The sequence below is a fragment of the Eleutherodactylus coqui genome, chromosome 2, assembly GCF_035609145.1.
Source record: "Eleutherodactylus coqui strain aEleCoq1 chromosome 2, aEleCoq1.hap1, whole genome shotgun sequence".
In the NCBI taxonomy this organism is placed as follows: Eukaryota; Metazoa; Chordata; class Amphibia; order Anura; family Eleutherodactylidae; genus Eleutherodactylus; species Eleutherodactylus coqui.
In genome coordinates this window covers 77,460,035-77,473,976 of record NC_089838.1, presented here as the reverse complement: position 1 = coordinate 77,473,976, position 13,942 = coordinate 77,460,035, and the positions used below count along the sequence as shown (strand labels likewise).

General features: G+C 46.1%; 1 protein-coding gene across 1 annotated transcript in view; it reads left to right on the top strand.

Moving 5' to 3' along the window:
• LOC136609992 (uncharacterized) overlaps positions 1-9,991 on the top strand; it is a 65,732-nt gene extending 55,741 nt beyond the window's left edge. Inside the window, exons 21-22 of the mRNA XM_066589266.1 lie at positions 4,409-4,517; positions 8,281-9,991. Of these exons, the coding sequence (XP_066445363.1) occupies positions 4,409-4,516 (108 nt within the window). The 3' untranslated portion in view covers position 4,517; positions 8,281-9,991. The remainder of the gene's footprint in view (positions 1-4,408; positions 4,518-8,280) is intronic.
• The last annotated feature ends 3,951 nt before the right edge of the window (positions 9,992-13,942 follow it).

Below are 13,942 nucleotides of genomic sequence, written 5' to 3'. Positions count from 1 at the left end.
CCAGCTACTTTGACATGCAATGGTGGCAGAATGATGATAAGAGTGGCAGTCTGAGTAGCTTAGCTGGATTCAGCACCAAAAGTTCTCCTAGTGTGTGAAGTTTCATTGCTCTAGAGTCATTGGAACTGGCTTGGCAATGGATTGAATTGGCCACTTTTATCAGGTTGCGCGCTGTAATCACAAGACAACCCCCTAGATTAAGACCTGTAGCTCGTGAACCAAAGCACTTTGAAGCCTAATATTCTGGCTATCTTAGTTTAGGGTCAGGGTCTATCTTTGTGCAAAGTTTCATTGAAATCTGAGATGGTCGACCGGGAGCGTTGGTTGAACTGACACGGAATGACCCATCTGAAGCAGCAGTTTGGGGTGGGTGGGTGGAAAACTCGCAATTGCCTTTTTCCCTCCGGCATCATGACAGCATACACCTGGAGGTTGCTCACCTGCTGACCTGAAGGGACAGGAAAAGGCAGAGCATAAAAGGAACCTCCCCTCCACCAAACGGTGTTTTTCCTGTCCCTCCAGGACAGCAGCGGCAGAGCTCCAGCGATGCTGTCCCATGCCGGAGGTTCCAGGACTTACCGGTGGCAGCATCTCTTCTGGCAGCCCCAGTTACCCCAGTGGGAAGTACCTCATCTGGGTGCTAACTGGGGACTGCGTGGGCCTGGGTCCAAGGACGGACTTTCCGGTACCACCACGGCCGCTGTCTCTGGCTCCCCGCTGAGCAGTAGCAACGCTCCACAAGGGGGCGTGGCCTCCGTAGAGCGCATGGAGAGTGACGGCACACTCCGCAAGGGGGCGTGGCCTCAACAGTGCGCATGAAGGGGGCGTGGCCTGGCGCAGCTTGGTGCAAGATTCAAAATTTAAAGCTCCCTGCACCAGGAGAAGACGGCTGGTGCTTTCTACATGCTGGGAATCGATTCTAAGTACAGGAGTTGATCCCACAAGCGCAGGATGTCGGCCAGATAGGACCCAGAGAATCTCCAAACTGTAAGTGGTGCAGTGGGCCAACCTACAGACACCTGAACTACACTTCCTCACTAACAGAGTTCTCCCTTGTCATTTCAGGACAGGGATACTCAAAAACCTAGGGAGGCTAGGAGGAGAAGTAAAGTGTCCAGTATGCTTAGCAAAACTTGACTACTCCTACGCTAAAACATTATGCGCTTCCTGTTTAGCAAAAGTTCTGCAGGAAGAAAAATCTTTCCTCATGTCTAAAATTCGGTCAGTCGTCCGGGAAGAAGTACAGTCCTCCCTCTCGGATCTCCAATCAGGGCCCTCAGAGTCCGACTCTGACATGGCGGAAGATTTTGAGTTTGAAGATTTTGGGCAAGTGTCGCAGGGGGAGAAAAAATACCTTTTTTCCGCCAGTAACATGGATCAACTACTAAAAGCAGTACGCAGAACCATTCAAGTGGAGTAAGAAGTGCCAGGAATCTCTACTGCAGCAGCTGGTGGGAAGGATCCTTCAGTGGGCGGAACTCACAACCAAGTCACTGTTGGCCTTCCATATAAAAGGAGCCGAGAATTCAGCCGCGGACTTTCTAAGCAGGAAAAAAGTGAGTGGGAACTCCATCCCGAGGTGTTCAGCCTACTTGTGACAAAATGGGGGGTGTGGGGTACCCGAAATAGACCTATTAGCGTCAAGTACAAATACCAAGTGCCAGCTTTTCTTTTCCAGAGGCTCGGAGAAACAAGCCCTAGACACGGACGCCCTCACCTTTGGGGTTGGGACTTAGCTTACACTTTTCCCCCTTTACCATTGATTCTGCTCCTCCTAAGGAAATTACTGCAGTCAGTAATTCTGGTAGCGTCTTATTGGCCCAAAAAACCTTGGTTTCCTCTCCTGAGATCTCTATCAGTGGGAGAGCCTTTCCACCTTCCGCCAAGACCGGAACTGTTGCTGCAGAGCCCTCTTTACCCAGAGGTTCACAAGTTCAGGTTTACAGCCTAGATCTTGAACGGGTAAAATTCTTAGGTAAGGGTCTTTCTCCTATTGTAATTTCCAATATTAGCGAGAGCCTTAAGCCCTCGACGAAAAAGATTTATTCCAAAGTCTGAAAAAAATTGTCAGAGTGGATTGGCCAGGACATCCAACAGTTAGATCAGCCAGACATCTGTAAAGTTCTAGATTTTCTCCAGGCGGGCCTGGATAAAGGGTTCAGTCCGAATACCCTCAAAGTCCAAGTGGCGGCTTTGGGGGCATTCTTTTGATCTCATGCTTGCTGAGCACAGGTGGATCAGGAAACTTCTTAGAGGGGCGAGTAGATTACATCCATTTACAAGGCTTACGGCACCCCCCTGGGATCTGACCATAGTCCTTCAGGCCTTCTGCGATCCTCCATTCGAACCTATTAGAGATCTATCCATCACCTTGCTGATGTATAAGGTAGCCCTCCTTGTGGCAGTCACGTCAGCTAGACACGTGGGTGAAATCCAGGCCCTTTCACAGAGACCCCCAAAAATGAGTATTCACCCCAACAAGATTGTATTCTCTTTAAACCCTTCCAGCCTAAAGTCTTGTCAGATTTCCACAGAGGCCAACCAATAGTCATTCCAGCCTTTTGTCAAAATTTCAAAAACGAAAAAAAGCAGAGGCTCCATAATCTTGACGTCAAAAGAGCAGTACTAGCGTACCTTGAGGCAACGGAAAGTTTCAGAAAGACTGATAAACTTTACGTTCAATTTCAGGGGCAGGCCAAAGGAAGGGCCGCTTCTAAAGATGCGATCGCCCGGTGGCTCAGGAGAGCCGTCCAGGAGGCTTACAAGGCCAAGGGCATCCCTCCTCCAGAAGGATTGAAGGCCCACTCTATGCGAGCAGTGGCATCTTCTGGGCAGAAAGAGCGCACGCCTCAATCGAGCAGATTTGTAACACGGCCACGTGGACTTCTAGTCATTCGTTTATTAAACACTACAGGCTGGACATTAAATCTAGTCAGGATGCAACCTTCGGGAGAAAGGCGCTTCAAGCCCATGCCAGTTATTTGGTATTCCTCCAGATGTATGCTGTCATGATGTCGGAGGGAAAACGAGAATTTTTCTTACTGATAATTCCCTTTCTTGAAGGCATCATGACAGCATACGGGCTCCCCCCCCCCCCCCCCCCCCTCCCACACCGACATGGTTACCTTTGTTTTGTCTAACACATGAGGTAATGTGTATGCTTATGTTTCTGTCGGAGGTGTGTGATGCCAATAAAATCACATCTTCTGGTTAGGTATACTGTCACTGTGGTTATTTGGAACGCACTGGTGTTTGGTGGAGGGGAGGTTCCTTTTATGCTCTGCCTTTTCCTGTCCCATCAGTTCAGCAGGTGAGCAACCTCCAGATGTATGCTGTCATGATGCCTTCAAGAAAGGGAATTATCGGTAAGAAAAATTCCCGTTCTTTCCAGTTTTTCAACTGGGCCAGTTCACTGTCAACTAATTACTAACAGTGTAGGCAGTATCTCCAGTTACAGCTTCCATCATATTGCCACTGCAAGGAAACCAAACCAATCCCAAATCCATTAAAGACAAATGATACACATGTACTTCATAAGATCAGGACACTACCCGCTCCCATTTATTTACACAAAGCTATAAACAAAATCTAACTGGTATTGCTGCATCCTAAATAGTCTGATATAATAAAATATAACATTGTTTTTCTCACATGTATGCCTTAAAAAAAATTGCTCTTTTTTGTGGTCACACATGTCTAAAAACTATGGAATCAAAGTCATATGTACCCCAAAATGATACCAATGAAAAATTATAGCGCACAATGTAAAAAAATCAAGTCCTCGCACCACTCCATCAGCTGTGGGTGCCAGAATGCAACAATTATCACTTTAAAAAAATATATATATATATTTTCAAAAGTAGTTAAAACTACAATATATTTGGTAGTGGGGAGCGTTTACACGCTACAGGAACTGAGCGAACCAGCCCTTTATTTTTATGTTGGTTGAAAGTTAGCGGCAAACAAAAAGTAAACAAATAGTAAATGATGGCTTTGCATTTAGAAATAACAATTATCGCGCATTTTCATTCATTTGAACAAATTTTGTGATAATCGTCCCGTGTAAATGGTCCTTTAGTGTCGGCGCATCGGGTAGAGGTAGGAAGGACTGAAGTATGAAGACTGCAGGAGGTAGCATTTTTCTGTAATCAGATATATTACATATGTGATATTACATGTTAACGTCATCTTTGCTTCTACTTATATATTGATTTATGGAAACAAAATTGAAATTTAAAAATATATAACTTATTTTTTTCTTTCTGTTGTATAAACCTCATGAGAGACTGGACAATCTTACAAAGTGCTGTACCGTTATGGGCAGTTTAGAATAATGTATGCATTTTAAATGGATGTGTTGGTTACAGATGTGAGGGGTATAACTAGATTTGTTTTCCATTCTTTATAGGCTGAGGTAGCTTTTATATTAAAAGACTTGAGCAGTAAGACAGATGGGATGTTCCTGCACCATCCTATGCTGCGGCTGTTAGAGAAGTCTGGTAGAAGTTATTTCTAAGGTGAGTCGTCCTACCTGTCCTGGTACAGCCAATGTCTACAGATACAATGTACAGACAGTCTTATGAAAGCAAAACTGGTCACTCATTACTTGAAAAAACAAATTTAAAAGCATTGTCCAATGGAATTGTTAAGCCTATTCACAGGATAGGAGATAAGCAGATGGTGGTTGGGGGGGTCCAATTGCTCCAGAGTGTCCCTGATTGAAGACCACCAGCTCTGCCTTCATTTCCGTGGGATCACCAGAGATAGCTGAGCACTTGAATGCACCCAGTACAGATAAATTCCCTATGTATTTTTGCAGCCTCGTTTTATGTAAGTTACTTATTATGTTTTCTGTTCTTTGCTCTTCATATTGTACCACAGTTTAGAGTACCTACACTTTTTTTTTTACTTATAGAATAAGGGATTCTAAGCATTGTTGCAATAGTTTTTATTTGCCTATTCTGTACATTTTTCTTAAAAACACCTCTGCTGCTATGCAGCTAGTTGAAGACAACTGAGAAATCTGTCTAGCTATATAACAGTAGAGTGGTCCATCGAGCTGTGTCTGTATTAGTTCTCTACAGAACAGCTGCTGTTCGCATTCACCAGTTTATTAACAAGTGTTTCTGTTGTATAGAATTTATTTTCAAGAGCCCTGTGCCACCCAATCTGTGCCACTGCCCCTGTGTGTTTTACTGCTCTCCCTTCCTGCCCATGCAGTGCATCCGTTCCGGCAGGGAGCAAGTGCTGTAAAGGGAGAAGCTGTCCGCAGCATAGAACTGCTTCCCTTTACAGCACCTGGGGACGCAGTGTATTAGCAGAGAGGGAGAGGAGGTAAACAGGGGGGAGGTGGGACACGGGGAAACGGGGCTCTCAAAAATAAATTGTATATAGAGACACTTGTTATAAACTTGTTTATGCGAACAGTTATTTCTGCAGCTGTTCTATTAAGAACTGGTGCAGACACAGCTGGATGGAGCGCCCTCTACTGTTAAAGAGCTAAGTGAAGACTGATTACTCAGCTCCATCTTCACCTAGCTGCATAACAGAAGAGGGGGCTTGTGATAAAAAATATATACAGTAGACTAATAAAACCTAGTGAAAAATGCCTAGAATTTCATGCTCTGTACATTTAAAAAAGTAAGCTTAGGTACTCTAAAGAATCTGCAAGAAAATTAAAGTACATAATGTCAGGAAGAGATTAGATGAAGCAGTTTTTGATGTGCTTGTTAATTTAACTGATCATTGCATTTTGAGTCAACTTGGGTTAATATGATGGCTAACGGAATAAATAGCAAAAGTGCAAATTACTTCACCTTTTCTCTTTACTGCCACAGCACGTAAGGTTACATCATGGCAGCGTGGTAATTAACACAACAGGACGTAACTTTACGTCAAGTGGATGGCATGGGATCAGCTGCTGAGCCCACGTCATCCCACAGCGGGAGGCGGCCTCCCGCTGCAACACCCAAGATCAATGAGAACCTTGATATCCGCTTTTAATACCCTGCATGCCGCAATCTATGTAGATCGTGGCATGTAAAGGGATTACAGATGGAGTGCGCTCCCTCTGTGAGGTCATTGGACCTCCACGATGCAATTGCAGAGGGCTGATGGGTTAACATGGTAACAGAACACCAGATACAGGCTTGCCATTGCCTATTATCACTATTACAAGTGTTAAAGGGGTGGTCTCGCGAAACCAAGTGGGGGTATACACTTCCGTATGGCCATATTAATGCACTTTGTAATATACATCGTGCATTAAATATGAGCCATACAGAAGTTATTCCACTTACCTGCTCCGTTGCTAGCGTCCTCGTCTCCATGGTTCCGTCTAAATTCGCTGGCAGCTTGCTTTTTTAGACACGCATGCGCAGTCCGGTCTTCTCCTTTCAGCACGAGCCGCTTCAGTGTGCTCCCCGCTACAGCTCTTCTGCGCATGCGCAGATGAGCTGTCACTGCTCGGGAGCGCGCTGAAGCGGCCATTCTGTACCTTCCTCTGTTAGAGGAAGGTGCAGAAACTGGAGCTGCCGTCCGGAGAAGCCGCCCAGCTGTCCTGCCGTCCAGCTGTCCTGCCGTCCAGGTAAGTGATGGGCCGGGGGGGGCTGTCGCTGTGATGCGCCGGGGGGGGGCTGCCGCTGCGATGGGGGGTCTGTCGCTAGGCCGGGGGGGGGCTGCCGCTGCGATGGGGGGGTCTGTCGCTAGGCCGGGGGGGGCTGCCGCTGCGATGGGGGGTCTGTCGCTAGGCCGGGGGGAACTAGCGCTGGGCCAGGGGGGTAAGTGATGGGTCGGGGGTGATGTTCACTGACAGGTGAAGGCCCCGGAGCCCAGCGCTGGGCTCCGGGGCCTTCACCTGGGCTGAGGGTCTAGCGCTGGGGAGCCGGGGGCTAGCGCCGGTTACCTGCTGCCTGGCGGTGGGTGACTGGTCGGCGGCTGCGGGGCGTCTGGTCGGCGGCGGCTGCGGGGCGTCCGGTTGCCATGGAGACACAGCTGGTAGCGTCTCGGGAGCGCGCACGTCGGGCTGCAGCGAGCGACGGGGAAAGAGCCGGCGGCCATCTTGGGGAAACTTTTATAAGTTGCTGAAACGCTGGAACGGTAAGTACAAACCAGCTAGAAATGTCATTTACAGGGGGGCTTAGTAATGTATGTTTAATTAGGGGGATTGGGCAAAAAAAAAAAATCACTGCTTCCTCAAGACATCTCCTTTAAGGCATTGCAGTACAGAAGTCCTGCAATACTTTATCCTAGTGATCATTGCTGCTATGGTACATGTCCCTTACAGGGATATAAAAAGTGTAAAAATTAATTCCCACATATTTGGTATCATCGTATTCATAACGACTCATACAATTAAACACACTGTTTATCCTGCACCGCAAAAAGCGTAAAGAAAACCCCTAAAAAATGGAGACAAAATGCTTATTTTTTTTTTATTTTGCCTCCCAAAAGATGCAATAAAAGTATTCATAAAAGCTGTATGTACCCCAAAATAGTACCAATTATAACTACTTTGAATGCAGCAATGTAGGAAAAAATAATTTCCAGTCTTGTTTGTCAATCATTCTTGTCTAATCCTACCATTATTCTTTATCACTACTCTGCAATGATTAGATAAGAGGTCCATCTACATATGTAGTTCCTCTAACCTAGTCTACCTTCGGTGTGTTTTGGTGTCTTTCTGATTCCCAGAGTGCAGGAGGTTTTTTTTCTTCCTTTTTTGTGTCTGGACCCTACTGCTCTGGGGGGTCTCAGACTCCCCAGATCCTCTCCTTACATGCTGTCCTTGAATGTCCTTTTGAGACAAGGTTTCTTCACCGATGACGCTCTCCACTTACACCTCTCGGTTTTTGTGTAAAATCTGCAAGATTCACTCCATCAAATATCTGGCTGCAATCCACAGCGGTGCTGTCCCAACCACCTATTGGTTATTTTCCAAAAAAAGGGTTTTTAATGTAGAAAAACCTAAAAAAGTGTGTGAATTATGCTGCATGATTACCGCTGTAAAAAAAATGGCACAATTGAGATGTTTTCCCTGCCGCTCCGAACACACCCATAGAAAACAATAGGTAACATAGACTGTTCTTTTTTTATGCACAGAGTATATGCAATAAATATACACAAGTGTGACTGGAATAATAAAACATCAATGCACCTTCTGTGAAGCCATCACCGTGTATTGTGCTCACATAAATGTAATTCAAATAAGTGTGCGTGACCCCGGCCTTATATACCAATGGATTAAATAAGGAAAATTACATTGATTTCTTTTGATTTTAGGTGCATTGTGTGCAGCTTCCAGGACTAAGATATGCCAGTCTACAAGATCATGCTGACCTGCCAAGAATGATACACAATATGTTAGTTTCCTAAATGGCGTTAGTTTAGTGTTTTGTATTTTTTGTATTGCCTTGTTTTACCTTTCTAAGAAAACACAGTATCAGTGCCTCCTATTTCACGATGGTTTGCATAATGGTGAATATGAGGTTAACTCACCTGGTGCTCGGTGAAACTCTGGCCTGAGAGTCCACCGACACCTACTAGCTACGTTAGCCTGCTCAACCACCTTGGGTCCTTGATCCGGATCTCCGAAGAGTCGTCCATGGGTTACAGCCTTCACCTCGGCTGTGGTATAGAATCACACGTCGAAAAAAAAAAAAAGAACCCCGTGCTCGTAGAATCCAGGGATTTACAATAGGACACAGCGGTCCATGTAATATATATTTATTGATATGCAACGCGTTTCGGTGATATACAACAATCACCCTTTTCAAGCATGAAATTAACAATACAATCTAATAATTATATAAGGTGCTCACTCACGCTTTCATTGTAGACGCCACTGTCGGGGGCCATCTTGATGTCACGTGTGCAGTGCATCATCACTGCATAGCACGTCATTTTTAAAAATCCCACGACTCTTCCCGTCACTACTCTCCGCTTTTCATTCCTAAAAACTTCAATCTACTACTCTGACAGACTTCCCTGCATGTCTGTTTTCATTACTCTTCTGCTACTTTAAAACCATAGCCATTATCTTGAGTGGCTATGTCCGATATACGGACTATAGTTTTAGCTTTGTTACATCTAGATAAGGGACAAAGATTATGTCCACCTTTTAGTGGTCTTTGCCATATCAAAGGGGCTGTCCAAGTTGTATATATTTAAACCCTGTTCCCCATGCAGTAATATAACTAACCGGCATATACTCCCCTCTGCCGCTCCCTGCTCAGTTCTCCATTCCTGTTTGCTTACAGTCTGCTGTCCCGCATGTTCACGCGACTGACCAGCCTGTGATGTCATGTAAGCCGGCTTGTTAGCCTGTAAACGTGACATCAGAGAAGTCCTGTAGTGGGAGACAGTGGGGAGAGGCGAGTATATGCTGGTTAGTTATATTATTGCATGGGGAACGGGGTTTAAATATATACAACTTGGACAGACCCTTTAAGAGATTTCAAAAAATGCAATATGTTGGTTCTTGAGCACTTATTTGTACGAATAAAATAGCTGTGGCATTCTACATGGCCTTTATGGCTCAGATTTCACTTCTGTTAAGGGGGTTCTTTCAGCAAAATAAACAAAAATTACTCTCCTGCTTGGCATCCCTTAACAGTCAAACCTGTGCAAACAAAAGTTTAAAAAAACAAAGCATACTCCCCTAATCCCGTTGTTCTTGGTCCCTCCATTGTTTAGGTGCCGCGTTTGGGGTCATCTTCAGCGGCTGGTGCGCGCGCATGCGCCCTCCTGGCCGCGTCTGACCTCTGCCGTCTACGGAGAGTTGACGGCGAGTACAGCAGTACTTGCCTCGGAGCCGGGGCGGAAGCTGGCACTTTGCGAGAAAGAGAGAAGCTCTCGAATTTTACGAAAAGCTCGACTCTAATAACGCGGACTCGAGCATTTGGGTACTCGCTCATCTGATATTCACCTATAGATAAGATGTTAGAGCAGTATACTTCAGTGTGTAATTACTGTTACTAAAAGTTATAGCTTTGTCTGTTTTGACAGTTGAAATGTTTTTTGTACATGTTTTATAATGTTAAACTAAAGTGTTGTACTAAAATATAGTTAAATATTTGCAATTTTTCTGCATTCTTCATGTTTGGTACATGTGCATTGTATGATGGAAATTCATTGTTGGTTTTTGGGGTGCTTTAGTGTAAGACTTTGGCTTGATCTTATATAGCTGAGTACATACAGTACATTTAGAATGAGGAACTGCAGAAAACCATAAGCACACGGCAGTTGCTGCAACATTGCAGACTAATAGCCCTTTCATTAAAAGGAATTGGCTCCCGTGAGCCCATAAGCTAGACCTATGGGCACATAGGAGCTGACACCACTGAATCTAGCAATGTGAGTCTTGTACTCCCCTTCCCCACCTTTCCTTCTGTGCGGTGTCATAGTTCACAGGTGCATTCAGTGGAGACTTTCACAGCGCACAGTGTGGGAATGACAGGGAAGGGAACTATAAGATGAACCTGTCAGCTCTTATGAGCCCATAAGTCTAGCTTATGGAGCTGGCAGACTCCATTTTAAAGAGTGTTTCTCTGTTATGCCATTGGGGGACACAGCTAAGACCTTGGGTATTGCTCCTGCCAATAGGAAGCTGACACTAAGCAAAGGATGAGTTGACTCCTATCATATATACCGTTCCTGTAGCAACTCTGCTAAATCAGCTTTGTTTGGTGTGCATAGGAGGCTGACCTTTCTGCTGCAGGTCTTCAAAATCCTGGAGTTCTTTGAACTTTGTGGGTTCATAGGGTGACAATCTCCCCACTATCCTACTTAGGGTGGATACCAGGGTTGCCACTAACTTACCTATCTCCTGAAGACAAAGTAGCACAGAAAAGCACTAACTCTTCTCTATCCTGCCTGCTTGGATCCTTGGGCTCCCCTTCCCCAACAAAAGGCAAGATGTAGCGGAGGATCAGGTTAGAGTTGATAACGACACGTGGCCTTTCCCCTCCAGGGAAAGTAATAATGGGAGTGTATTTATTCTCATCCCTATTTATGGGCTCCCTCTCTGTGGCCAGGTCCCGCATTTACCAATGGGCGTGGCGGGCGGGTGGAGAAGCCATTTTCCTTGACTTGCTTTCTTGGACTGCGTTGCGTTATGTGGATTTCCAATCTTTATTTTTAAGACCAGATGTTAGGTTCCAGCACAGCCCACCACAGGTGGGGGTTGATTGAGTTGGCTGGGTGTGGATTTAGCCAGCCAGTTCCCCAGGTCTCAGACCCCTGTATGTTGGGTGCATGTGTCTTCGGAGGCTCCTCTTTAAGGGGGAGGTACTGTTAGGGTGTGCTGCTGGGATCTGTTCTATATGGGTTTCCAGCAGCGCAGCCCCACAGGTGGGGGTTGATTAAGATTGCTGGGTGTGGATTTTTCCAGCCAGCCAATAACCACCTTTCTTCTGCTCATATATACCAGCTCCTCTGCTAGAGGCTGCTGGGCTTTCCTCTGTTGGTTCAGTGGAACAGTGTCATGTTCCTGCGTGTCTGTGCAGGGTGCCGGATGTGTGGTGTGAACAGTCCTGTTCAGGGTGCATGGTGTTCTGTGTTATATGCAAATCCCTGGCGTGATGGTGTGAGCTGTGTTCAGTCCTGTTATGTTTCGTTTTTGTTGTCTAGGTATGTCCCTAGATTCTAGTGTGGGGTCCTCCTTGCCAGGATGATCGCCCCCGCATGTGGGCGGGTTTAATATGGAAGTTGTCTTGTTAGAGTAGGGACCCACAAGACAACGAGGACCCTTGAAGTGGGCTCCCAGGATTAAGTATCTTGGCCAAAATACAAATCAATACCTCATATCGCATCTACATCTGTTTATGCGTGCGGGTATGATTGGTCATGTTTTGGGCGTTTGTCAGTCAGTGTGTTATGTCGGTATGTGAGTTATGCCCGCTGTTTCCGACTTTCGCCAGTTCGTGAGTGTAAATGACGCAATACCAGTGATCATTCGGATCACTTTTTGTGACTGTGACCACACGTTAGATTTTGGTGTCCTTTTCCACTTTCGGTGTTTGCGCTACTCTGATCGCCTACCCTTATGGCCTGCCCACACCCTTTTGGTCGCCTCCTCTTATGGGTTAAGCTTTCTTTTTCGGTTGCCTGCCCATGCCTCTTTGGTCGTGTGCTCTTTCGGCCTCCTCGCAACTTCCAATGCCTCCACTTTTGGCCTGTCCTTGTTCATGAGGAAGAGCTATTCTTTTCGCTTTTAAGCGGGGAATACACTCGCTGCTGATGGGCGCTTGTATTCCACCTGCGTACGACTTTGGTTGTGACGCACTGCTGGGGGTGGGATTTCTGCTAGTGGCGCTTGAGATCCCACCTCCAGTTTCCCGTGACTCTCATCCTGGGTGCTATTTTCTGTGGCTCCTCTACTCCACAGGTTGGGGAGAACAATCTGGACCCCGGTAAGAATTGGTCTAGCCAGCTCCTTGCTACCCTAGTGCGCTGTAGCTTTCAGACATTACATTGTACACAAGTGCAAATTTACCCCTCTATGTACAGCTACAAATTTGGATTGTAGGAGAAACCAGTCATCTGAGCATGAACATTGCAAGATACTTTGCATGCTCCTGCTGTTGTACTAGATTTTCATGTGAGAAACAGGAGCCCCTTTGCATAGCCTGCCTGCCTCCCAGGCCAGCTAGTGAACCCATCCCAGGGACATCCACAACCATGACCCCTCACTGTCCTGAACCAGAATGGGTGCATTTATTGTCAGTGACAAGCCTCACAAATGTCTCCAGATCATTGTAGAGATGCTGGGCAGGACATCCAGCCAGAATCCGACCAAAGGATCTGATTCTGAGGAATCGTTCCTCCAGGAACGACATCCAAATGGCATCAGTCCTCAAACTCTATTTCCTGGACCATTGCCTCCTTTCTCCGCCTCGCCTCCACCTGCAGCATCCCACTCAATCCTATTTTTGGATAGCCCCTGCTCCAAGGGCAAAATATCTGATTCTGACTCTTCAGATGAGAAACAGTTATCCAAAGTCTCCACTGTGGTAGACACTCATACAGGTGGTAAAAGATGCTCCATGTGCAAGACCACGATTCCTCTATTTCGACTCCTTTCGACGTCCTAGACTTTCGCATAAGACATACCCCACTCATGCGGAATTTGAGCAGATCATGACCAAAGAATGGTCTACCTCGGATACATTTCCTCAAGCCTAACTGCTTGGGCATTATGCATATATTCCCTGAGGAATTGGTTAAAAAATGGTGCTCTTCACCATTAGTGGATGCTCCAGTGTCTCGTCTGTCCAAACTCCCACCCCTGCTCCGGGCAGATGTGCCAACCTTTGCCAAGTTTTGTTTTGAGGCGATTGCGTCGGTCCTTCATCCACTCTTGGAGCGGGAGGAAGATAGAGCGAGATCTTTCTTTTCCCCCCTGCTCCGCTCACCCCCAGGCTTCACAGTACATAATTTCACAAAATACAGGCAGATTAACTAGGATATTTTGAATCATTAATGCAGTTGACTAGTACAAAAGAATGTACACATTGTCATCTTGTAAAACTCTGCAAGCAGATATGCAAATAATTAGAAGCTGGACGGTTGTATAGACAAATCACTGGGCCATTCTGACGAGACTGTTAAAATCAGTGGATGTGTGAGGGCACGCACACAAGGCATCCAGGCTCAGGACCCCCTCGACAGACCACCAGTTAAGAGGATCGTCCGATGGTCCAACAAGCACGAGTCGCTCCAACTTTTTTTGTTGTCCACCATCATCGCTGGTCCCTGCGTCTGTTGGAATCATTTCCAAGCACTTTTCTGAAGAAAATTTGGTCATACGGTGCCCATTACGTGTACTGGCTTTGACACCACCCATCGCCTCAGTTTACGGTAATGTTGGCAACAAAACTGAACTGCTCTGAAGTAGAACCGAGTTGTGTTCAGAGACGAATCAAGCTTTAGTTTGGGCACTGAT